Genomic DNA, 24216 nt, shown 5'->3' on the forward strand with positions numbered 1-24216 from the left:
ATAACAAGTAATAAATAAAATAATTTCTTCCTGAGCTGATAATCAAGGTGTTTATTTTTGTAAGATTCTCATTAATAAAATTACTCTAAATTTTAATGAATTTTACTGCGATTTTTTTCATTACTACCCAATATAGTTCTTTTCCCATTTTTTATTATAATGCTTTGGAATTTAAGGCAGCTTTTTGTGTATCTGTCTTGAAAAAGAGAACATGAGTTCTCTCAATTTTAATGTTATTTAATTATGTAAGTTAGTATTTGATATGTAGGACATATAAATGCCAAAGATGTATTCCTTAGACCATTACACTATGTGATGATGATAATAAGAATACATTTCTTCCTTTTTTATTACTGAAGATGTGTTTAGCTTCCTAAGCTACAGTGAGTTTTCAGAAGATATACTGCATTTATTTCGAGAAAGGATTTAAGATGATTCTCCAAATGGAAGGTCACATCATTACCAGTTACCTTCAGTGAAAGCTTATTATGAATTTAGGGTTAATTTACTAAGCTTACATTATCTAGATGCTAATTATTAAATCTGTTAATTATTTCAGACACTTCTTTCCCTACTACAGTAAGATGAAAGAATCCCAATTGTATATGCACCTAATAAAAGCAATTTGAATTACATGAAGAAAAACTTACAGAAAAAGAAGCAAAGTCATATTTTTAACAGTTGGAGATTTTTAACACACTTCTCTCAGTAACTGAAAGAGGAAGTCAGAACAAATTTAAAAGATTTAAACAGCACTATCAACCAGCTTGATGTGATGGATATCTGTGGAACAGTGTATCCAACAACTGAAGAAAATAATCCTTTTCAAGTATAGATAAACATTACCAACATGAACAATAAGCTGTACTATAAAACAAATCTCAATTAATTTTAAATATTTAAATCATACAGAGTATTCTCTGATCATAGAATTCTATTATAAATTAATAACCAAAAAAATCTAGAAAATATCAAATATTCGGAAATAAAAATAACATACTTCAAATAACTCATGGGTCAAACAAGAAATCACAATGTAAATAAGAAAAGATTCTGGACTAAAGGAAATTTTTTTAAAAATCAGGTTTTGCGGGGGGCACCTGGGTGGCTCAGTCGGTTAAGCATCCGACTCCAGCTCAGGTCATGATCTCAAAGCTTATGAGTTCAAGCCCTGATGACAGCTCAGAGCCTGGAGCCTGTTTCAGATTCTGTGTCTCCCTTTCTCTCTGCCCCTCCCCCGCTCACGCTCTGTCTGTTTCTCTCTCTCTCAGAAATAAACATTAAAAAAAATTTTTTTAAATCAGGTTTTGGGAATGCAGAAAAGCAAAATGAACCCAAAATTTAAAAATAATAAATAGAAGAACAAAAATTAATAAAAAAAAGTAATAAAGTACTAAAGCCAAAAGTTGATTCTTTGAAAAGATTAAAGAAATTGATAAACCTCAAGCAAGATTGAACAAAGAAAAGAGAGAAAACACATATTATCAGTATCAGAAATGAAATAGCATTTATCACTACTGAGCCCACAGATATTAAGCAGGATAGTAAGAGAATGTTATGATCAGTTTTCTATCAAGAAATGGGATATGCAAGTAACAAATTCCTTTAAGACATAAGAATTTTTAAAAATCTAAATAGCCATTTATCTACTAAAGGAGTTGAATTTGTAGTAAATTTTTTTTTCACAAAGAAAATACCAAGCCTGAGTGGTTTTACCAGTGAAATATATTCTTTTTAAAAAAAAAATTTTTTTTTAACGTTTATTTATTTTGAGACAGAGAGAGACAGAGCGTGAACGGGGGAGGGGCAGAGAGAGAGGGAGACACAGAATCGGAAACAGGCTCCAGGCTCTGAGCCATCAGCCCAGAGCCTGACGCGGGGCTCGAACTCCCGGACCGCGAGATCGTGACCTGGCTGAAGTCGGACGCTTAACCGACTGCGCCACCCAGGCGCCCCTACCAGTGAAATATATTCTAAGGAAGAAATAATATCAATCCTACAAACTCTTTCAAAATAAATAGGGATTCTAGTTCTGGAAACCAGAGTAGCTCTAATACCCAAACCTGTCAAAGACATGATAGAAAAAAAAATTTACAAATCAATATTCCTTATAAACATAGATGCAAACATCCTTAATAAAATATCAGAAATTATATCTGATAACATATAAAAAGATAATAAATCAATACCACATAGGGTTTATCCTGGGATAAAACGTTGGTTTGACATAAAATCTATCAAGCAATTCATATATTAACGGAATAAAGAAAAACACATATAATCATACATGTACCAGTTGTACTAAAGGGCCAATCCAGTGAATTAAGGCAAGAACATGAATTAAAAGGTATAAAGATTACTATAGACAGTCACTACTTCCAGATAACATGACTATTTATGAAGAAAATCCTAAACAATTACAAGACAACTCTTAGAACTACGAAGGGAATTTAGAAAGGTCACAGAATAAAAAGTTAATATATAAAAATCTATTTAATGTTATATACTAGAGAAAATAATTAAAAATGTTTTAAACTTTTATTTACAATAGGTTCAAAAACAATAAGTTACTCAGGAATAGGTTTAACAAAAGAAGTGCAACACTTCTTAACTAACACTTAAAGCTATAAAACATAACGGAGAGAAATTAAAGAAAACATAAAAATAAATGGATATATATATATATACACACCATTTTGATAAATTCACTGTTAAAGTCAATACTCAATGTGTCAAAATAATATTGTTAACTTATCAGTTCTCCCTCAATTGATCTATAGATTCAACATGATAGCAATCATAAGCCTAGCATGTTTTTCTATAAAAATGAATAATAATTCTAAAATTTATATAGAAATGCAAAGCATTCAGAATATCCAAAGAACTCTTGAAAAAAAGATCAAAGTTGGAGGACCTTACACTACCTGGTCCAAGACTATGCAGTTATAATAATTAGGTCAGTGTGGTACTAGCATAGTATTGCTGCCATTTCATTTCTTTGTGCCTTGTGCACATTTTGTCGTGCATTTCTATTGTTGACAAATAGATCAGAGAAACAAAATAGACTCCATACTACAAATACACACCATACACTCAAATTATTTTTAGACTGTATATCTAAATGTAAAGACCAAAACCATGTGGCTTTTATTTTTTTATTTTATTTTATTTATTTGTTTTTTTTTAATGTTTTTATTTATTTTTGAGAAAGAGCATGAGCAGGGGACGGGCAGAGAGAGAGGGAGACACAGAATCCAAAGCAGTCTCCAGGATCTGAGCTGACAGCACAGAGCCCGACGCGGGGCTCGAACTCACAGAGTGTGAGATCATGACCCGAGCCGAAGTCGGAAGCCCAACCGACTGAGCCACCCAGGCGCCCCCAAAACCATGTGGCTTTTAGAAGAAAACATAAGAAAATGTCTTCCTGAGTTGAGAAAGGCAAAGATTTCTAAGATAGGACACTGAACACAATAACCATAAAAGGAAACAAAATTGAAAAATTAGCATTCATCAAAATTAAAATCTTATACTTATCCAAAACACCATTAAAAAATAATAGGAGAGGGGCACCTGGATGGCTCAGTCGGTTAAGCAACTGACTTGGGCTCAGGTCATGATTTCACGGTTCGTGAGTTCAGGCCCCACATTGGGTTCTCCGTTGTCAGCACGGAACCCACTTCAGATCCTCTGTCCCCCTCTCTCTCTGCCACTCCCCTGTTAGCTCTCTCTCTTTCTCACCCTCTCTCTCAAAAAAACAAACAAAAAAAAAAAACCAAAAAAAAACCATTAAAAAAAAGTAACAGGAAGGTCCAAAGACGGGAGAAAATACTTATAAAATTCATCTGATAAATGACTACCACTCAAGAATAAAAACATTAAAAAAACAATTAAAAAACAAGCAAAGGATTTGAACAGACACTTTGCAAAAGACTTATAAATGGTCAACAAGCACATAAAAATGTCCACAAAAAAATGTGTGTAACATAATCATTGGTCAGAAAGTGCAAATTAAAACTGCATAGAGACATTATTTTCTACCCGCCAGAAGATTGAAAATACCAAATGTTGGCAAGGATGTGGAACAAACATACCTATTGGTGGGAGTATAATATGGTACATTATTTTGGAAAAACATCTGGCAATTACTTTTAAAACTAAACTCACACCTACCCTATTGCCCAGCAATTCCACTCCTAAGTATTCACCCAAGAGAAATGAAAACATATGCTCACAAAAGACTTGTACACAAATGTTCACAGCAGCTTATTCAGAACAGCTGAAAACTAGAAACAACTCAGGTGGCCATCAATAGCAGAAAGGGAAAACAAACTGTTTATTACAATACAATGCTGCTCAGCAATAAAAAGGAATAAACTATTCATACATGCAATAACATGGATGGGTCTCAAAAACATTTGGCTTAAGGAAATCTTGCCCAAAAGAGTAAATATGACATGATTTCACGTATATGAAGTTCTGGAACTGACAAAACTAATCTATGGTAATAGATTCAGAAATATCAGAACTGTGGTTTGCCTCTTGGAGGAAATAGGTAGAGGCAGCTATTGACTGGGAAGGACTATGAGGACTATGAGAATCTTGGGGGTATGGTAATGTTCTATATGTCAATAGGGTTTTATAGGTGCATGCAATTGTCAAAACTCAGGGAGAGTACAGTTAAGATTTGTTCATTTAAGGGGTGCCTGGGTGACTCAGCCAGTTAAATATCTGACTTCAGCTCAGGTCATGATCTCGTAGTTCATGAGTTGGGGCCCTGTGTTGGGCTGTGTGCTGACAGCTCAGAGCCTGGAGCCTACCACAGATTCTGTGTCTCCCTCTTCTCTGCCCCTCCCTTGCTCACACTCTGTCTCACTCTCTCTACCTAAAAAATAAATGTAAAAAAAAAAAAAAGATTTGTGCATTTCATTGTACATAATCTTCTCTCTCTCAAAAAAAAGAAAATATTGAACTGTGGTTAATGCTATACGTGTTGAAGTACTTAGAGGAAAGTATATTAATGACTACAACTTACTTTGAAATTCATCTGAAAAATAAAATAGATTAATGGATAGAGAGATGACTAGACATGTAATAAAGGAAGTATATTAAAATGTGAATGGTAGAATCTTGGGTAGAAAGATGTCACTGTAAAATTCTTCTAATACTGCTCCACTGGAAAATTTTCAAAGTAAGATGTTAGAATAAAAAACAAACATTGAAGTTTTTTAAAAGGGTATTCAATTCTTCCAAGAGAAAATTCTAACAAAATTTAATTTATATTTTGAGAGTACAAGAAAACTTCTTGTGTTTACTAAATAATTTGTGTTTGATACATGCCAAATTAAAGGGTAAAAATGTTTCCCAACACTAAAAAAAGAGTAACAATAATCTAGGGGAAGATCCTTGGCCTTTGGCCAAGAAAGAATACAGATTTTCCTGGCCACTTTTGAGTTGGTTTATATTGTTATAATCTGTTTTTAGGGTGATAATTCTAAATATGCAATGATTATAAATGATTATAATGTAATGTCCATATATCCCAAGGAGGTCTCAAGAACTCAAAAACATTATTTGGATTTATATCCTTTCCAGGACTTGAATAAAATAGAATAGAATTAGGTTTCTAAAAACCCTGTTAAATAGAATTAGGTTTTAAAAAACGATTTCTGATCATTTTTACTAACATATAAACTTTATTACAGGAAACTTTATAGTACTGTAAGCATTTTCCTGCTTTGATTTGGAAACACTAATTTTTACTAGTATGTGTATGAATGTATGTGTGTGTTTGTATGTAGTTATATATTCTTTCATATTTGCAAAGCTCTCAAGCATGATGAATGCTCTGCCAGATTATACATTACCTCCAGTATAGGGTTTCCAGTTATAATACTTTCCACGGAAAGGCATATTGTCAAAGTCTGCACATTGTTTCTCTCGAAAATCTCGGGCCCCCAAAGGACATGGCTAAAATAAAATAAAATCATAAATGGTATGATTGTTGAAAAATACCGAAACTAAGGGACAATGTCCCTACAATTAAAATTGCCTAACTCATCACATTAGTTCACTGCCTGATGCTATGGCTATAATTCTGGTCTTTGTTTTACCGTTTTACAACCAATATTCAGACTGGAGATTCTGAATTGTAATCTTAGCCACAGAAGAAATAACTGAAGTAATTTAAACAAAATTAAGCGTTAAGACAGTTTCCGTATAACTTGACACTCAGATACATGTCATAGTCTACTTTACAATCAATCCATCAGGTAGCTCCTTATACACACGCACAAAAACTATGTGAAGAAACTAAAACACAAAATCTCTGTTGGTAACATTATTTGAGGTCCATTTGCCACAGCTACTCCCAGCTCTTTATTTTAAGGAATCAAGAGGCAGGTTTGTAAGACAACATTCAGTACTATTAATTGTGGTTTGGATCCCCACTACTATAGCTGTTTACTGTCTAGCCTTGACAAAAACCATATTTTAAGATGTGGAATGAACTGGGCAAATGCTATGCCTCAAGTCTAAACACCTTCAAATTCAAGGAATTTGGACTTATTAAGATTTACATTTAATCTCTGAACATCACAGAAAGTAAAATACTAAATTGATTCAAAACATGTGCATATGTTGGGTAGGGAGAGAGAAGGATGTTGAGAGGGTGAAGAGAGGGTTATTTGTTTTTAAACATTTGGAATGCTTCTTCTACCTGAATTTTTTAAAAAGGAAAACCTTGCCAATATAGTTAGGTCTAGATTCCAAATACCACAGGGCACCCTAAATTCAATCTCTAAGTTCACAAAGAATTAAAAGTACAACATCTCACAGTGTTTGAGCAATCTGACCTAACTTGACTTATCTTTTAGAGTTCTGCAGTTGTGGCACCTAAAAAACTGTTACTGCTTTTGAAATATGGAGAAAATAACCCACTCACATATGGAAGAACAAAACAGGTCAGTAGATAAAATTCTTAACTGTGAATAAATGATGAGTAGATTAAACTCTCAGAGGTCATTCTGAGATTTTTACTACCCTCCCTTGGATCTCTACATTTATAAGGTTTTCTGAGGTCAGTATGTTGTAAATGGTCCCTTGAAGAATGTATAAAAATGATAGGCCAGGGGCGCCTGTATGGCTCAGTCAGTTAAGCATCCAACTCTTCATTTTGGCTCAAGTCATGATGACACGGTTCATGGGATCAAAGCCTGCGTCAGGCTCTCCACGAGCCTGCTTGAGATTCTCTCTCGCTGCCCCTCCCATGCTTGTGTGCTCTCTCTCTCTCTCTCACTCAAAATAAATTTAAAAAAATAAACATTTAAAATAAATAAATAAAATATGACACTGCAATATCAAACCTAATGATTGTGCTTATCAATCACCCTTCTTATTTGCCTTTTAAAAAATGGCAAATAATTGTTTACTATAGGTTACCTACTGCATCACTTCCAGGGTGTTTTGTTTCATGGTGTACTTATGTTTGGATCAAAGAAAACCCATTCTATCTACTTTCAGGGAATCTGACACAAGGACTAAAGTTGTCAGTGGCTTTGCCATGCAGCAAGACTGATTTTTAAGCAAACATCATTGATTTTTTTTATATATATATAATACAAATACTTTGAACTCCAACTACAAGTTTTCATATAATACTTAAGTATTTGTAAAGCACCAACCACCTAAACATTCATTCAAGCATGGCTTTTAATCTAGTTGGAGAAACCAGATACAAATGCTACCCGGGCATTTGAGTGGCTTAGTTAGTTAAGCAACCAGCTAGATTTTGGCTCAGGTTCTGATCTCACGGTTTGTGAGTTTGAGCCCCATGTTGGGCTCTATGCTGACAGCACAGAGTTTGCTTGGGATTCTGTCTCTCCCTCTCTCTCTGACCCTGCCTGCCTCCTTGCGGGCACTCTCTCCCTCTCTCTTAAAATAAATGAATAACCTTAAAAAAAATTCTACCAGATACATAGCACTGTCTCAGGCAGTGAATATACAACAGCACGGTACAGGTGACCTATAGGTGCTGTAATAAAAGTAAAAGATCCATGTGTCATGCGATTAATTAGGGAAATATTTGTGGAGGAGGAAAATCTCAAGTATATTATAATTATAATAAAAGTATTAAAAATAATTACCCTTTGTTAAAAAAAATGTTATGCACTTTATTTTTTATTATTTTAGAGAGTGCAAATGAGCGAGGGAGAAGGGCAGAGGGAGTGGCTCAGTGTGGAGCCTAATGCAGGGTTCAATCCCACGACCCTGGGATCATGACCTGAGCCAAAATCATGAGTTGGACACTCAGTCGACTGAGCCACTCAGATGCCCCAATAATTATCCTTCATAATATTATAAAGTATTATAGGAATTGAGCTGGCTGAGAGAGAAAAAATTTCTAGGCGGAGGGAACTATTAAGAATGATACCAAGTAAAGACATGGGCACAGGAAGGCGAAGGTCATATGTTGGGAACAGTTGGAGAAAGGCCATCCTAGGTGAAAGGAACTTATGAAATCATAAGAGGAGACGACATTTCATAGAAAACCACATGAAAAAGTTCTGAATTAACAAACTAAGGCATCATGAGGGCCATTCACAGAAAAACAAACAAAAGAAAACCACCCCATTCTTGACTATGTTGTAAGGAATCTCCTAAATACAGGCAAAGTAAAAAGTCCAACAGAAGGGTTTAATAAAGCATTTGGATAATATTTCATAAGCTTTCTAATTTACACTCTTTTCCTGTGATAACCACTCCTAGAGTCACGATAATAAAAAATATTAACAATGACAACAGCTACTTAGCATTTACTGAGCATTTAGCAGGTACCCATTCTGTGGCACACTATTCAGAGGTCTCTAGCTGTGTTACCTATTCAAACTATCTCAACGCTCTTAGGTAGTTACAATTAATAATCCCTTTTACCCAGTACACTGGGTACACAAAGGCTGCTTAATAATAGTTTCAAGGTTTAACAGGAGTAACCATCATTTCAGCTAGCAAGTTTCTTTTCTTCTCCAAACTACTTTTTGCTCATTTATAAGAGAACTAAAAGCAAACTTTTGGAGTATGATTAACCTGGAATGAATTCTAACTTGGTGTATTTAGCAATGTACCTGCAATGTACTTAATTTTGCAAGTCTCATCTATAAACTGGGGATAATACTAGTATTTACCTCCTAGATGAGGATTCATAAAAACTGTTTAGCTCTGTACCTGGCATACAGATACTGTAGCACTGAATAACTATGAGCGGCTGTTCTGGTCTTGGCTCTGGGTGTTCTTAGATGCATTCCTCACCTTCTTCTACACTGTTCTGTATCTCAGGGGAACAAACTCTGAAAACTCCACTTCTCAGGCTTCTGTGTCTGCTGATTTCCAACAATGGTTCAGACAATGGAAGGCACTACGGCAGAAGCCAGAATGTCTCTCTCTCTCCACCTCAGGCAGCATTGTAGGCAAAAGCAGAATATTTTTGTGACTCCAACTTCAGGTAACAGCACCACACTTACCGCCCTCACCACCCGTACCCTCCAACCCCATCCAGTTTCTGTTCCACCTTCTAATGTATAATCCCAGCCTCTGGACTCTGATAAAACTACTTCCTTCCTTGGTCTCCCTGGGAGGATGGGTGGCATCTTCCTGTCTCTTCCATCAATTCTTTTCATTAAATTCCCTCTATTAAATTCCCTCTATTTAAATATTCAGAGTGGTTATATTATTATGGTTGGATCTTTATTGATAAAACAATAAAAAATAGCAACGATGATGCTATTGACAAGGTATCTGGGAGACTGAACAGAGATGGTTTCTATGTATTATTTTTTGCAATTTGTTGGTTAAGTGCAGAGATTAGCCAACTTTTTTTTTTTGGTAAAGGGCCACATACTAAATATTTTAGACTCTTGAGTGTCATTCGGTGTCTGCTGCAGCTACTCAACTGTGCCATTATAGTGTGAAAGAAGCCATGGACAATATATAAACGAACAGTCAGGGCTGTGTTCCAATAAAATTTTATTTACGGGGCGCCTGGGTGGCTCAGTCGGTTAAGCGTCCGACTTCGGCTCAGGTCACGATCTCGCGGTGTGCGAGTTCGAGCCCCGCGTCGGGCTCTGGGCTGATGGCTCAGAGCCTGGAGCCTGCTTCCGATTCTGTGTTTCCCTCTCTCTCTGCCCCTCCCCCATTCATGCTGTGTCTCTCTCTGTCTCAAAAATAAACGTTAAAAAAAATTTTATTTACAAAAAGAGGGGACAGGCCAACTTTGGCCCAGAGGGTGTGATTTTTCAACCCCTTGATTTAGGTGTTAACATAATAGATACATATGTCCAGTAGCACTTTGAAGAATAACCAAACTCAGTGATTATTTTTGAGTCAATACAGAATCATATACTTTTGAGAAATGTTAGAATATAAACTATGTTGCTTAACCTGCTTAAATCTCCTCTATAATTATTCCCCAAACTGGTCATACAATCTATATAAGCATCTAACAGAAAAATAAAAAACTTTTCAGGAGCTGCAATTACTATCAGGTTCTTTCTTACTTTTAGCCCAAATCTGTCCTCCTATAACCTAGGGCTCTTGCTCCTTTCTTCTAGATCTGCACAGAACAATCTTACCCCTAACTGAAAGGAATCTAGACCTTGATGGCTTTCCTATGGGCACATCATAACCTTATCACTAGTCCTCCTAAAACCAGCCACCAAGAACTGGCCTTAAATGTCTTTCTTCTAATCAGCAAATACATTTATTTGCTTAATATGTGTCACACATGATGTAAGCTCTAGAGATAAAGCAATAGACAAAGTAGATTAGGTCCCTGCTTTCATGGAGCTCACTCTAGTTGGAGGTGAGAAAGAAGAAAAATAAAGCAGGGTGAAGGGACTGATAGTGAGGTAGGAGGGAAGTTGTTTTAAAATAGTATTGTCGGAGAAATTCTCTCTTACAAGGTGGCCCTTGAGCAGAGAGTTAAAGGAAACTGAGGGAGTCACCTACATACACATGAGTGAAAATAAACAGTAAATGAAAAGACCCTAAAGCAAGACTGTACTAAGGATGTTCATAGAATAGCAGCGAGGACAGAAGGGCTTAAGGAAACTGTAGTAGACTTTATTCCATGCCTTTCTGCTTCTAGACTATATCAGCTAGTGTTCTGTTTTCCTGATTTCAACGCTTCCTTCAGTGAATGATCTGGATTTGTGTTGATTAGAAATTAGCTCAGTAGGAGTTGTATATTCTTGTTCCAAAGAATCAGAGTGATCAAGGAAAAGAGTAATTTCTTAAGGAAAAATTACATACAGTAGATTCTTTTGGTTGTTTTTTTTTTTTTTGAATAAAGTGTTTTTTTTAATAAAGCGTTTGAGTAAAGCGTTTAAGAAGTAATGCTTTTTACATTACTTAAAGGTAATAAATGCTGACACCATGCAAAAACTCTAACAGAAAACAGTGGGCATAAGCAACCAATTTTTTATGTAAAGCCTGACAGGTTTTCAGCCTCCTGTTGCTAACACTAATCAGGCATCCTCTCCTTCTAAAAAGCAACCAGCAGGACCCCACATAAATCCAGAGGGCAAAGCTGCAGGTCTCAGCATTTTTGATCTTAGTATTTTCAAAGAAATAAAAAAAAAAATTAATATTATCATCTTTATCAGCACTTTTCTTTCTACAGAGATATGTAACGTTAGAATGTGTTAGCACGTTCTACAGACTATCTTATGCTTCCAATTATACTGGTTGTTTAAAAGCATCTTTTTTTTGACTAAACTTAATACTTTTTATTGGTACATAAATCTAAAAAAAAAATAATTCACGGGGCCATAAAAGTTGCTATAGAAAGAAATCTCAGCTTCCTCTCACAAACTTCATAGTGGCAGTTCTATTACTGAGGTTCTAATCCCAGTTTTGTCCCAAAGAATAGGGTGACCTTGGCAAGTCCCAGAAGCCCTTTGTGCCTTCTCTCTTTCATTTGCAAAATACACTCAAAATGCCATTTAACTTCAAGAGAAATACATCCCAAAATGTCTTGCAAATGAGAAAAATCCGCAAATACTGTGTTATATCTTATGGGTAATATAGTGTGAGAAGAAAACCCAGCATGAAAATTCTTTTACCCCTTTCCCATTCTTTTCCTCTTCCTAAAGAAGTTAAGTAGGCTGGCAGGATACAAGGATTCTTACAGCCTCAGGTAAAATTGCAACGTGAGCAAAATTGGCATTTTATTCTTCTATTTCTTTTCTCTATTGCCCTTCTCACCTTCTGCTGCTTTTTCCTTTCTTGCTTCCACACTAAATGCACTTTTGCTTCTTCGCTATCACACCAGACCATACTTCAACACTCCCCAAGTTTAATTCTCTACTCCCTTTCCAGGATAGTAATACACTCTCATATGTTCTATACCCTCAATACCAATATACTCTATACCAGTACTCTATTATTTATACCAATATACTCTTATATACTCTATATTAGTTACAGGAGAATACATGCAATTTAGATTCCAGCCCCTTGCTCTACTTAGCAAGTCGTGTATTTGACAATGGGACTGTGAAGAAAGAACACATTTCTATCTGTTCACCCAAACAGGCATCCCTTTCTAAAGCACACAGTGTCACATAGGCTGACAAAGTCCTTGCTTCTACACCCACTCTTAAAGGTTGCAAACAAGATTCCTGATTTCCTGGTTATCAAGTACTGTATGATTATCTCACTAAAGTTAAATGTAGTGTCCAATGCACACAGTGAATCATCTCAACTAGCTTTGATTCAACCTTCTTATATTTTCTCCCACAAAGATTTCTGATTTTTTTGTAGTTTCACTGTGTATTTACTTTTAAGCAAAAAGAAACAAAAGCCCGATAAACCTATAATGTCCAGACAAACTAGAATCATGTTTGATACCATGATCTTCTATACAAGTTTTCAAACTTAAAGCTTTTTCTGTATAGCCTGAATTTAATTAAAATGCTATTTGAACATAGCGTAACCTTTTCCCTTAAGCCTATTAAAATGTTAGTGATGCAGAGAGCAAAGGCAAAAGAAATGTAGATAAAATTAAATTTCCTTAACTTGCAGCCCATTGACAAATACTTGAGACAGGCAGAGTCTGATATTTCTGCAGGAACTCCCAACCGTCTGAATGTTAATGCCTGGCTAGAGGAAAAAACAACCTTAGCTTAACAATAGCTAGGGCTCCGGGATCCCCTAAGTCTTCTTTTAACTTATGAAAATCCTTTTGGAGACCTCCTTTGTCTCTACCCCTCCCAACTTAAAAGTATGTAATTAATAGCTCCTCACATTCCCAGAGCAGCTCTTTCTGCTCACTGGTCCTGTCCCCGTGCTTTACTAAAAACCACCTTTTTTGCACCAAAAACATCTCAAGAATTCTTTCTTATCTGTCCGCACCTGAACCCTTACATCCAATCACATCATTAGGAAACAAACATTTACTTCGTAATTTTTAAAACATCCCTTTTAGAAACACAATAAACAAGCAAGCTCTATTCTGTGTCTAAAAGCTAGTTCTTATTTTTCCAAACACGATGCACAAGTTCATACTAACCTAAAGAGTAATGACATAGCTCCTGTTATTCTTTTGCCATGTATATAATATAATAAATATTATATAAAACATTTATAAAAAATGCAGTGTTTGATACATCTCTGTTTTCTAATTATAACTTGGGACATGTTTATAACACTGTTAATGGATCCACTCTGTACCTTGTTATCACTTACCCCACACCTCTCCCTGGGGGCAAGGTCTGTAGGTTCAGAATGTTCTCAGCTATCTGGTTCTGCTGCAGGGTAAGGTTAGACTGGAAGTAAGACAATGTCAAAGGTGACCAAACTCTTTCAGAGAAGCTTACCTTGCCCAACCACCCCCCAAGGGCTCCGTCTGTTTGTTATGAGAGCACTGGATCAATACTTAGACATTCTATGCCTCACTGAATCCCTTCCTTGGTACTAGACTACTGCTCAGCTTTAGTCCCTCATTAAAAAAAAAAAAAAAAAAAAAAAAATTGTTTTAGAGATGGGGTGGAGAGGGGCTGAGGGAGACAGAGAGAAAGAGAGGGGAAAGAGAGAGAGAGAGAGAGAGAGAGAGAGAGAGAGAGAGAGAATCTTAAGCAGGCTCCACACTCAGCACAGAGCCCAACTCTATCCCAGGACCCTGGGATCATGACCTGAGCCCAAATCAAAATTTGGATACTTGACCGACTGAGCCACCTGAGTGCCCCTAATTTCAAAATACTTAAAAAAAAAAAAACAAAACAAAAAAAAACCACAACACTTATTCTTCCTCTTTATAAAAGTGATTTGAAGATTTAATTATATTTGCAAGTACTTCATAATTTTTGTAATCTACTTCGAAACAAAAATGTCTATAATTAATAGCTACACTGTATTGAATACAGGTTAAGTATTAGAAAGTAGCACTGGATGTTTTACATGTGTTACTTCTTTTAATTCTCAAACAACCCTGTAAGTTTGGTATAATTATGCTCTATTTCTATAAGAATTCCCTGAAGCTTAGGTATTTCAACCAAATAGCAACAAGTGTTACAGTGAGCAATCAAGCTTAAGTTAATTTGAATCCACAATCCATACTTTCCCCACCACAATTCTACGTTTAAATATAGGCTATATTTTCCACAACCAAAGCAATATCACGTTTAATGACTATAAGCAATGTATTGAAGAAGAAAAAAATTGCATGGTACCATGCCCCTCTAGAAAAGCTGAGAAAATACCCAGCTACTACATACTATGCTTACATTTTTTTAACAGACAACAGACCACCCTTTTGACACCATAATTTTGTATAGTTTTGATGTATAAGATATAGGAAATGCAATGTTTAAGATGAAAGACAAATATGACTTTCCATCCCAGCCTGCGTGAAGCTTAGGTTTTTCACCAGAGGTTTTACTCCAGTTGTACAGGCCACTTTTAGGCAACCAACCTGAACAGCAGAAACCCGTGTAAAGTAGAAGGGCCCACAGTGCTCCCCAACCCCCTGGCTGAATACAAACAGCCCAATGGGCGACTACCTCAAAATACCCATAAGCCCTAGCTGACCTAGGGATTGCTTACACCCAGACACAGGTACCAAAAAAGAAAAAACTGAAAATCGTGCACGTTCCATACCTCCTCACCTTCCCCCTTGAACTAGAGCCCCCCAGCACTGCCTAGTGGCAGACAGTATTTGCTTTGCTGTCCTGCCCACACCTCCCTTGGGGTGTATTCAGTAAACTATTTCCTTTGTTCTGCCTTGGGTGAATTCTTTCACTGTCTGCACAGCCAGGCTCCACTTCATCAGGTTGCCCCCACCGCTCCCCACCACCCCCCCCCCCCCCGCCAGTTACATACATTATCAAGCAGACACACAAATCACAAATAAAATAGAACAGGAAGAACAAGCACTTTTTTTTTTTTTTTTTTTTTTGGTTTTGGAGAACAGCTAAGCAACACCAGGAAATTCTTTTTTGGAAATGTAGAAAAGTCCTTTTTTATGGCATTATGACCTCCTTAAAATTCTGTTCTTCAAACCCAAGTCTCACAGGGGCCATGTCTATTTTCTATTTAGATTAGTTTATGATCTCAAATATTCTACTGCAGTTCCTAGTACAATGGTGAGACCCAATTTCATCCAATTCTACTATGTCTTTAATAAAAATTGGTTTCTCAGTACTTTCAAGAGGAAAACCATTTTAATTTGTTCCTGCTATAGCTATTGTCTTCATGTACTATTCTGTCCTTGAGGCCTTATATGGATGTCAAAGAAAGCATGTTTGTCTAGCTACTTCTGAAGGCTTCTGAGGGTGACAGATGATCATGTAGATGCCCGTCTAACACATCTTGATGCAGATAATCAGCCTTAGAGTCTAAAGTGTCAGTACCTTTGGTCTCTAAGCTGATTAGGTTGCCATTGAAACTGGTCAGGCCAATTTTATAGCTGGATACAATTTTCTGACCTATTTTTAAATTTGTAAAGATTGAGATTTTTTTTATAAATTGCCTTTTCTATCTCTGGGGATCTTTTTCTTTGCAACTGGGGTAAATGGGACAGGAAATAATGGAAACATTATTCCTTTTCCACTGGAGAGCTCTTGTCTTTCTACCAGTCCTCTATCCTTCAAATGCCTGTGGTGGGAATTAAATCAGCACTGGGGAGAAGTTACAGCTATCTTGTTTTCATGCTAGCCACTTTTTAAGACTGCTTGGCCTAAAGAGGTTCTTGGTCTTAATTTTTCCTCTAACCTAAGCAAAAAAGAGGACTGTCAGCCTTGCATATTTCAATCTGATTCACTAATGTAGAGATCCTTGTAGGAGTATCAAAACTTTAAAATAGTAAAGTGTTCCTTTGTGATGTATCTCCTTTCATCATGGCTACCAGACATTATGAATCTTAGAACTGATAGTGTTAGCCTCTTTATTCAGGTCACTAGGAAACTCAGAGCAAAATGTGTGGCCCATATTAATAAATAGAAAGAATTATGGTACATATTTAAGGTACTAATCCCAGCCTAATATTATTTTCCTTTTCCTTGCGTTTTCTAATTTACTTTATTTTTCACTTATGATTTTAATGAAGCTAATGCAACTCTAATCAGAGGTATGACTAATAATGATAAATAATTATGATATGTAAAAACACAAGAACTAAGTGGTAATCTATAGTACTAGCTGGCCAATCACAGAAATGAGAAGGTCAAGACTGTTGTAAGACATGCGAGACTGATAGGCTATGAGGAACAGGTTGTAAGATCTTAAAAGGGCATAAATTAAACAACAGAGAGCAAGCTTCAAAGATTCATAAATAGGTGTTGCTACCATTTGACTCCTGATATGATCTCATTTTGGGCAACGATTTGAAAATTCTTCCAGGATCATTTCAATTTATCCTTTGTACCTTATTTAAATCTCAAGTGAGCTCTTGGATCACAAACGGCAAGCCAAAATGCTTCTGAATTGTTTCCTAGTTCTTGACTGTCAGATTAATTTTAACTAATTGTAAAGATTTCTCTCATATTGCTTACAATGTCACTAAATTGATGTGCCCAGTATTCAATTATGTTAAATATGTACTAAGGTAGGAGGCTGACCTGATAAAGACAAGTATACTCTGGAATTCCTTAAAATAGGGTAGCTCGCATATAACAGACACCCACATTAGAGAGGGGGGAAAAAAAGAACATTAAAACCATTGTATATTTAGAGAAAAGTACCAAGGTTAACATAAAGGATACAAACACAATAGCTCTATAATACCCCCATAGTAACACCCATTCTATGCTTACTGGAACATACTGAGGTCTTGCTTACGTAACTCAGTATTAACTACAATCAATTCACTCTTTAGGATTTATCATGAAATTCTCTTATAGTCTATATAATAGAAACTTTTAGAACAGTTTTTTAAAATATAGAAATTTCTGCTCTAACATAACACATAAATTCTTGAAAAATCCTCTTTCTGCAAATTTGCATACTAAAAACAATAGGTATATGAGAAAAATAGTGTTAGAAGCAGATAAGTCAAAGACAGAAAACTAACAAAAACAATAAAGATTCTAATAAAATACTAGCACAGTTTAAAAAATGCATGGCAAATTCCCAACAAAGGAATCCTGAAGTAAACATAGGACTTTATCTTCTAAAAAGAAAAAAAAAAGTGAAATAAGTTAATGTGAAAGGGTTGAGGATGCTAAGTTATAAAGGGAAGAGGCCAATGTACAAAGACCAGGCAGAAACACATAATAAGGAGTTCCATGACAGAGCATGTGGCCAAACTGAGCAAAAAGAAGAATGTGGGATGAATGGTCATCATACACAGTATAAATTGCCTGTACCATTCTGCTGTATCAATGTACTTTGACTTTAGCTGTTGTATCACTTAGTGGCAAAAACTATGCCACAAAATGACTCAATCACTTATGAGCTAATTTGTATTGCAGAGGCAAAGTTGTAACAGAACAGAGTATACCAAAACTTCATTTTTTATTTTATTTTTTTCAAAGACTTTATTTATTAACTTATTTCTAAATGTTTATTTTTGAGATAGTGCATGTGGGGGAGGGGCAGGGAGAGAGGGGGACAGAGGATCCGAAGTGGGCTCCGTGCGTGCTGACAGCAGCGAGCCGGATACAGGGCTTGAATTTACAAACCATGAGGTCATAACCTGAGCTGAAGTTGCATGCTCAACTTACTGAGACACCCAGGTGCCCTTCAAAGACTACTTTTAAGTGATTTCTATTCCCCATGTGGGACTGAAACTTACAACCCCGAAATCCAATCATATGTCTACTAACTGAGCCAGCCAGGTGCCCCTCAAAACTTTAAGTCAGCATATTTTTTCTAGATTTATGTTGAAAGAATAAATTCAAAATATCTCAGCAAGCCAACTCCCTGCCTAGGAAAAGGAGAAGAATTCTCAGAATGGGAAGAAAATGTGGTGATTAATGGGTCTGGTACAGAGTAAGTGCTCAATAAATGTTATCAGCAGCTACTACCACTACCACTACCACTTCTGTTGCTGCTACTTCACTAGTAGAGATGGAAACTAAAAGAGCACTGAGGCAGACATGTGTGGTGTACCCAGGATCTACACTCTCTACTTTATTGCTAACAGAATTCTAATTTTTGGTCAGGAATCTACCTCTCAGGAAAGGTGACCTTAACCTCATGTTCGGGGCAAATCTGGATTAGTCTAAACTAATTATGGTAATCCCACTGTTTTTGGCCATGACTGGTTCAAAAGTGGGCATGAGGCCTCCAGGCCAATACAACATGAAGTCCATCAGAGGGAGGGCGGGAGGAGCTTTGGGAAAAACTTTCCTTATAAGTACTAAAGAGACACAGGAGCAGTTTATCTCTTCTCTTCCTCTGGATATTGTCAGGGCAAAAGCACTTTAGGTGCTCCGATGCTCCACTTACATTTTGAATTCCCCCTTCTCAAAGAAGACCTTCAGGAATTTCCCTCACTATCTTGTCAGCTCTTTGGGGATTTTAAAGTGATGTTTTAAACAAGTCTTATTCAATAATTTTTTAAAAAGAGTTCTGTCAGAATAACTTACTCTATCATTACCAAAAATGGAAATATTCTACCTTTGTTTGCAAAATGATCTAAGACTGATTTGTTTTGAGAATTTTATATATAATTTTTACAATCTTCTTTGTGACAGTTATTTTTCTATTGCATAGCTAGACTGTGTAGCTCAGTGCTGCCTAGTACAGTTGCCATGAGCAACATATGGCTTTTCAAATATAAATTAATTCAACTTAAAAGTTCTGTTTTTCAGTTACACTAGCCACATTTCAAATGCCCAATAGCTATATTGGTGAGTAGCTACCAAGCTGCACAATGCATATATAGAATATTTCCATCACTAAAGAAAATTCTCTTGGACAGTGCTGGCTATGTGTTCTGAAAGTTTAAATTTTCATATATTAGATTATGCTTTAAAAATCCCCAGCTTAAAAACTTATGCTCAGATAGCTTTTATAACTTAGATAGCATGAAAATAAATTTCAGTGTGGTAACTGAATTGTCACATATTCTGAACTAGTAGAGTCTTAGATTTATGAAAAAAAATTATTTGTATTTCCATGATATAGTCATGTTAACTGTATCATTTGCTGAAAGCTGAAACAGAAGACAAAGCTAATAATAGAAACGTCAAGCCACCAGTAGCAGGTTCTACAATTTGAGCATCTCATGTTTATTTATTTTTGAGAAAGAGAGGCAGAGCATGAGTGGGGGAGGGGCAGAGAGAGAGAGGGAGACACAGAATCTGAAGCGGGCTCCAGGCTCTGGGCTGTCAGCACAGAGCCCGATGCGGGGCTTGAACCCACGATCTGCGAGATCATGACCTGAGCCAAAGCCAGATGCTTAACCGACTGAGCCACCCAGGCGCCCCACAATTTGAGCATTTAAAAGGAAGTTTATGGGTGAACAGCAACAAGCCTAATATGTCTGGCACAGTTTTTTCCTTTTTCTCTTACTTATCGTACATTATTCATATTACAGTAACTATCTTATTAGAGCCAAAACATGTGCCTGCCCCTACAATCACGTAACAGAAACAGATAAGTGAATTGAGACATGGGTTTGGCTTTCTCACTCCTGCCTAACACAGTCTGATAGACAGTAGATATTCTTTTTTTCTACCCTTGTGTAAAACCTCTGTTCTTCTGAAATTCATGCTATTCATCCAAATCACTATCTGGCTTCATCATTGTTACTAATCCATCGTGGCCATTTTCCTTCATTTATGAAAAAGTCTGGTACCTGCTTCGCAGTCTCACACTACACTCCCGAGTTCTAACATCATCGTGAGTGACCTCAACATCCGCATAGAAGACTCCTCAAATTCCCTGGCTTTGAAGATCCTTGAATTCCTTCATCTCTGCCCAAGGTTAGGTAAGCAATCCCTTGGCAGAGTTGTCATCATTGAGAACAGTCTCACTTGTCATATCTGAAATTCAAATGCATTCCAGTCTCTGATCCCCACATCATCTATCTCCCTCCCCCTGTTCTTCCTACTACACTGGTTCTTTGATTTTTATAGATTCTAAGTTAGGTCCTTAATTTTCTCCTCTTAGCCATCTTTAGACTCCACTGCATTTCCCACCAGTGCCCTCAAATTCTTTCTGACTTGTTCATGGCTCTGTTGTAGTCTCACCTTCTCCAATCTATTCTCATCCAGAGGATAAATCAGAGGCTAAGTCTTTGCATGGTGTCTTATAGCCTCAAGATAAAGATCATTTAACCTCTTTAACCTCCAAGCCTTGCACTTACTTTTCCTTCTGCCTAGAATGCTCTCATGGTCACTTTCTTCTTTTCTGGTCTGCTCCTATTTGCCCTTCAGACCTTTACCTTCCTCTGGGAAGAATCTCTTAAATCCTTAATTAGGCTAGTGACAGTTCTATGTGCTTTTAAAGCATTCCATAATTATTCTATCATATCGTAGATACGTGATTTTTCTGCAATTAACTGATTTGCCAGGAAATTATAAGACCCTTGAGAGCAGAGATTATCATTCTCAGTCTAGAACAGTCTGATATACAGAGGGCACTCAATGACTTGTTGAGTGAATGAATAAATAATGCTGGTAACTTGAAATGGTTATTGTAAATGAAGGTACAAGTAATTGCTTCAAGATGCAAATTTAACATAGAAGTAAATATGATCAATAAGCTACTTTTGGAAGTATGTATGAGGGGTAATAGAGCAGGGTAAGGAAGATTAGGAATCCCAGGGTTGTAAGGAGCAGGGAAGGCTGCAGTTTTAAATGTGGTATTCAGGCTAGGCCTCATTGAGAAGGTGACAGTTGAATAAAAGTGAGGTAAGGGAGTCATCTATGTAGATATTTTGGGAGAAGAGTCCATAAGATAAAGGAAACAAGCAATGCAAAAGTACTAAAGGCGGGAGCATGCCTGGTGTGTACAAGGAAGGTGGCTAGAGCAGAGCTATTGAGGAGGAAGGAGGAAGAGATTAGTTTAGAAAAGTAATGGAAGGCTACATTGTATAGTCTTTGCAGGCCTTTGTAAGGACTTTGCATTTAAGTAAAATGGGGAGCCCCTGAAAGGTTTTGAGTAAAGGATATAATCTCACTCACTCAGTTTCTTATATATTGAGAACTGTAGGGAACAAAAGTAGTAATGGCAAATCCACTGAAAAAGCTCTTCAGAGAAATCCAGTGCAAAAAAGAGTGGTAGCAGTGGAGGCAGTGAGAACTAGTCAGATCTAGGATATATCATGAAGGGAAAGCCAGTGCGATTTCCTGAGGGATTGGGTATGAGCTGTGAGAGAATGGAATCAAGAATGACTCAAAAAAAAAAAAAAAAAAAAAAAAGAAAGAAAAGAAAAGAAAGAAAAAAATGGCAGATGGAATTGACATCTGAGATGGGGGAGGTATAGGTATGTGGAAATGTTTTAGAGAGAGCATTTGGGCATGGTAAATATTATATGTCTATTAAAAGTTTAATCAATGGTAAGATAGGAGTCTGGAATCCATAAAAGAAGTCTGGGCTAAAAATAGAAATTTGAGGGTCAAATGGCATATGAATGCTGTCAAAAATAATGAAACTGGATGAGATCACCAAGGTAAATATTAGTAGTGTACAAAAACCGGCCAATGACTAGATTCTGGATACCCTAAGAGGTCAGAGAAGAGTAAGAACCAGCGAAGGAGAATGAGAAAAAACAAGTAGGAAAAGAAAAGGACAACCAAAAAGTTGTAGTGTTATGGAAGCCTAGTGACTATCAAGTAAGATGAACACTGAGGACTGACTATTGGATTTAGCAACATGTAAGTCATCTGCGACTTGAAAAGAGCATTTTAAAAAATGTTTTATTTATTTTTGAGAGAGAGAAAGGGAGAGTGCCAGTGGGGGAGGGGCAGAGAGAGGAGACACAGAATATGAAGCAGGCTCCAGACTCTGAGCTGTCAGCACAGAGCCTGATGTGGGGTTCGAACTCACAAGCTGTGAGATCATGACCTGAGCCAAAGTTGGACACTTAACTGAATGAGCCACCCAGGCACTCCAGACAAGAGCATTTTTAGTAAAATGATGGAGGCAAAAATCTGACAAGAAAAATTTTAGGAAAAAATTAGAAGAGGAATGGGATATGGAAGTACATAGTTCTTTTAAGGAATTTTGTTTCAAAAGGAAGAAAAACATGGGAAAAGAACCGGAAGATATTTTGTTTTTGTTCTTTTAAGACAGGAGAAATAAGGGGCGCCTGGGTGGCGCAGTCGGTTAAGCGTCCGACTTCAGCCAGGTCACGATCTCGCGGTCCGGGAGTTCGAGCCCCGCGTCAGGCTCTGGGCTGATGGCTCGGAGCCTGGAGCCTGTTTCCGATTCTGTGTCTCCCTCTCTCTCTGCCCCCCCCCCCCCCCCCCCCCCCCCCCGTTCAAGCTCTGTCTCTCTCTGTCCCCAAAATAAATAAACGTTGAAAAAAAAAATTTTAAGACAGGAGAAATAACAGCGTGTTTGTATGTTTATGGAAAATTCCAGAAGAGATGATATTGGAAAAATATCCACATATTTTGAAATAACCAAGAATTAAGATAGGTATAGAGTTGGAGAGCATGACAGTGAGGAATAGTGTGCAATAGTCTGATGGTGTGAAATTAAAAGGTGTGGCTTTCAGGTAAGAGGGAGGGAGAATCATCCGAAAGGAGAAATGAAATATAAAAGCATAGTCAATCCACTTTCACTCATTCAAGATTTAAGGATGAAAACAACTTTAAAAGGTTAAAGTTTATTCTAAGTATCTTTAGAGGACAGCCAGTTTCCATTAGAACAACAAAGTGAAGAGAAGGAAAACTGAGAGACATCGGAATGTAAGGACTTTTGCTGCGGATGGATCTTGAATTCCTAAGGGCACAGAAGTTTCAAAAGTTGGGCAGAGATAGGTAACGGAAGATGTGATACGCAGAACTTTTTGGAATTGGAGGGCAAGACATGAGGAATGATGTGGGAATCTGGGGTTTCTTACAGTGGCAAACACAAAGTAGGATCAAGGGTATAATAAGATTAATCCTGGTGGACTCAGGAAAGATAGTGGGAGCAAAGGTGTGAGTGTTGGGGAACAAGACATTTTGGGGGACCTATGACTCTCTCTTAGTACCTATTGGAGAAGATTGTATTTGCCCTTCATGCTGGAGCTTTCCCTAGTTCCCTGTTGATGGAATTGCTGGACCTGAGGTTGGTTCCATTCACTATTAACAACTTAAAAAATTCATGTGACCTTCATACACATGGATTTATGATCAAATAGCTTCCAGTTTTAAAAATTTCCCTGCTCTAGGGGAAATGTAAGCTAATTTTTCATAGCAAAGTTTGGTTTTACTTACATCTGTGTTACAGGAGCGATACCGTTTCCTTTCCCCAAGGCAATATTTTCCACCTCCTGAAGGTCTGAAAACACATTTTGTTTAACATGTGAATATAACTGTCTACAGAAAGAGTACATATATTGCTTGACAAAAACATATTAGCATTTATTTTAAGAAACTACAAAATTTGACATTTTATTAGTTATTAAAGTAATAGTCATGCTGGTGATTGTTAACAATGATGATTATGGTTGTTGAACATAAAACTTAAGTCAGTTTGCTATGAAAAGCTTTTTAAGACTCTTAATTGTCATGATTTACATTAGGAAGAAAATGCAATTAAATAAATCTATTTTCTAATTATCATAGT

General features: G+C 36.7%; 1 protein-coding gene across 3 annotated transcripts in view; it reads right to left on the reverse strand.

Annotated features, from left to right (window-relative positions):
• ADAMTS6 (ADAM metallopeptidase with thrombospondin type 1 motif 6) overlaps positions 1 to 24216 on the reverse strand; it is a 304055-nt gene that overhangs the window by 70130 nt on the left and 209709 nt on the right. For all 3 annotated transcript variants that reach the window (XR_006298916.1, XM_043591205.1, XM_043591214.1), the window contains 2 exons: positions 23865 to 23928; positions 5865 to 5967 (listed from right to left, as the gene is read on the reverse strand). Coding sequence is in view for 2 of the 3 variants with exons in the window: in XM_043591205.1 (XP_043447140.1) it covers positions 5865 to 5967; positions 23865 to 23928 (167 nt within the window). In the remaining variant the exon portion in view is untranslated. The remainder of the gene's footprint in view (positions 1 to 5864; positions 5968 to 23864; positions 23929 to 24216) is intronic.

Source organism: Prionailurus bengalensis, chromosome A1 (genome assembly GCF_016509475.1).
Source record: "Prionailurus bengalensis isolate Pbe53 chromosome A1, Fcat_Pben_1.1_paternal_pri, whole genome shotgun sequence".
In the NCBI taxonomy this organism is placed as follows: Eukaryota; Metazoa; Chordata; class Mammalia; order Carnivora; family Felidae; genus Prionailurus; species Prionailurus bengalensis.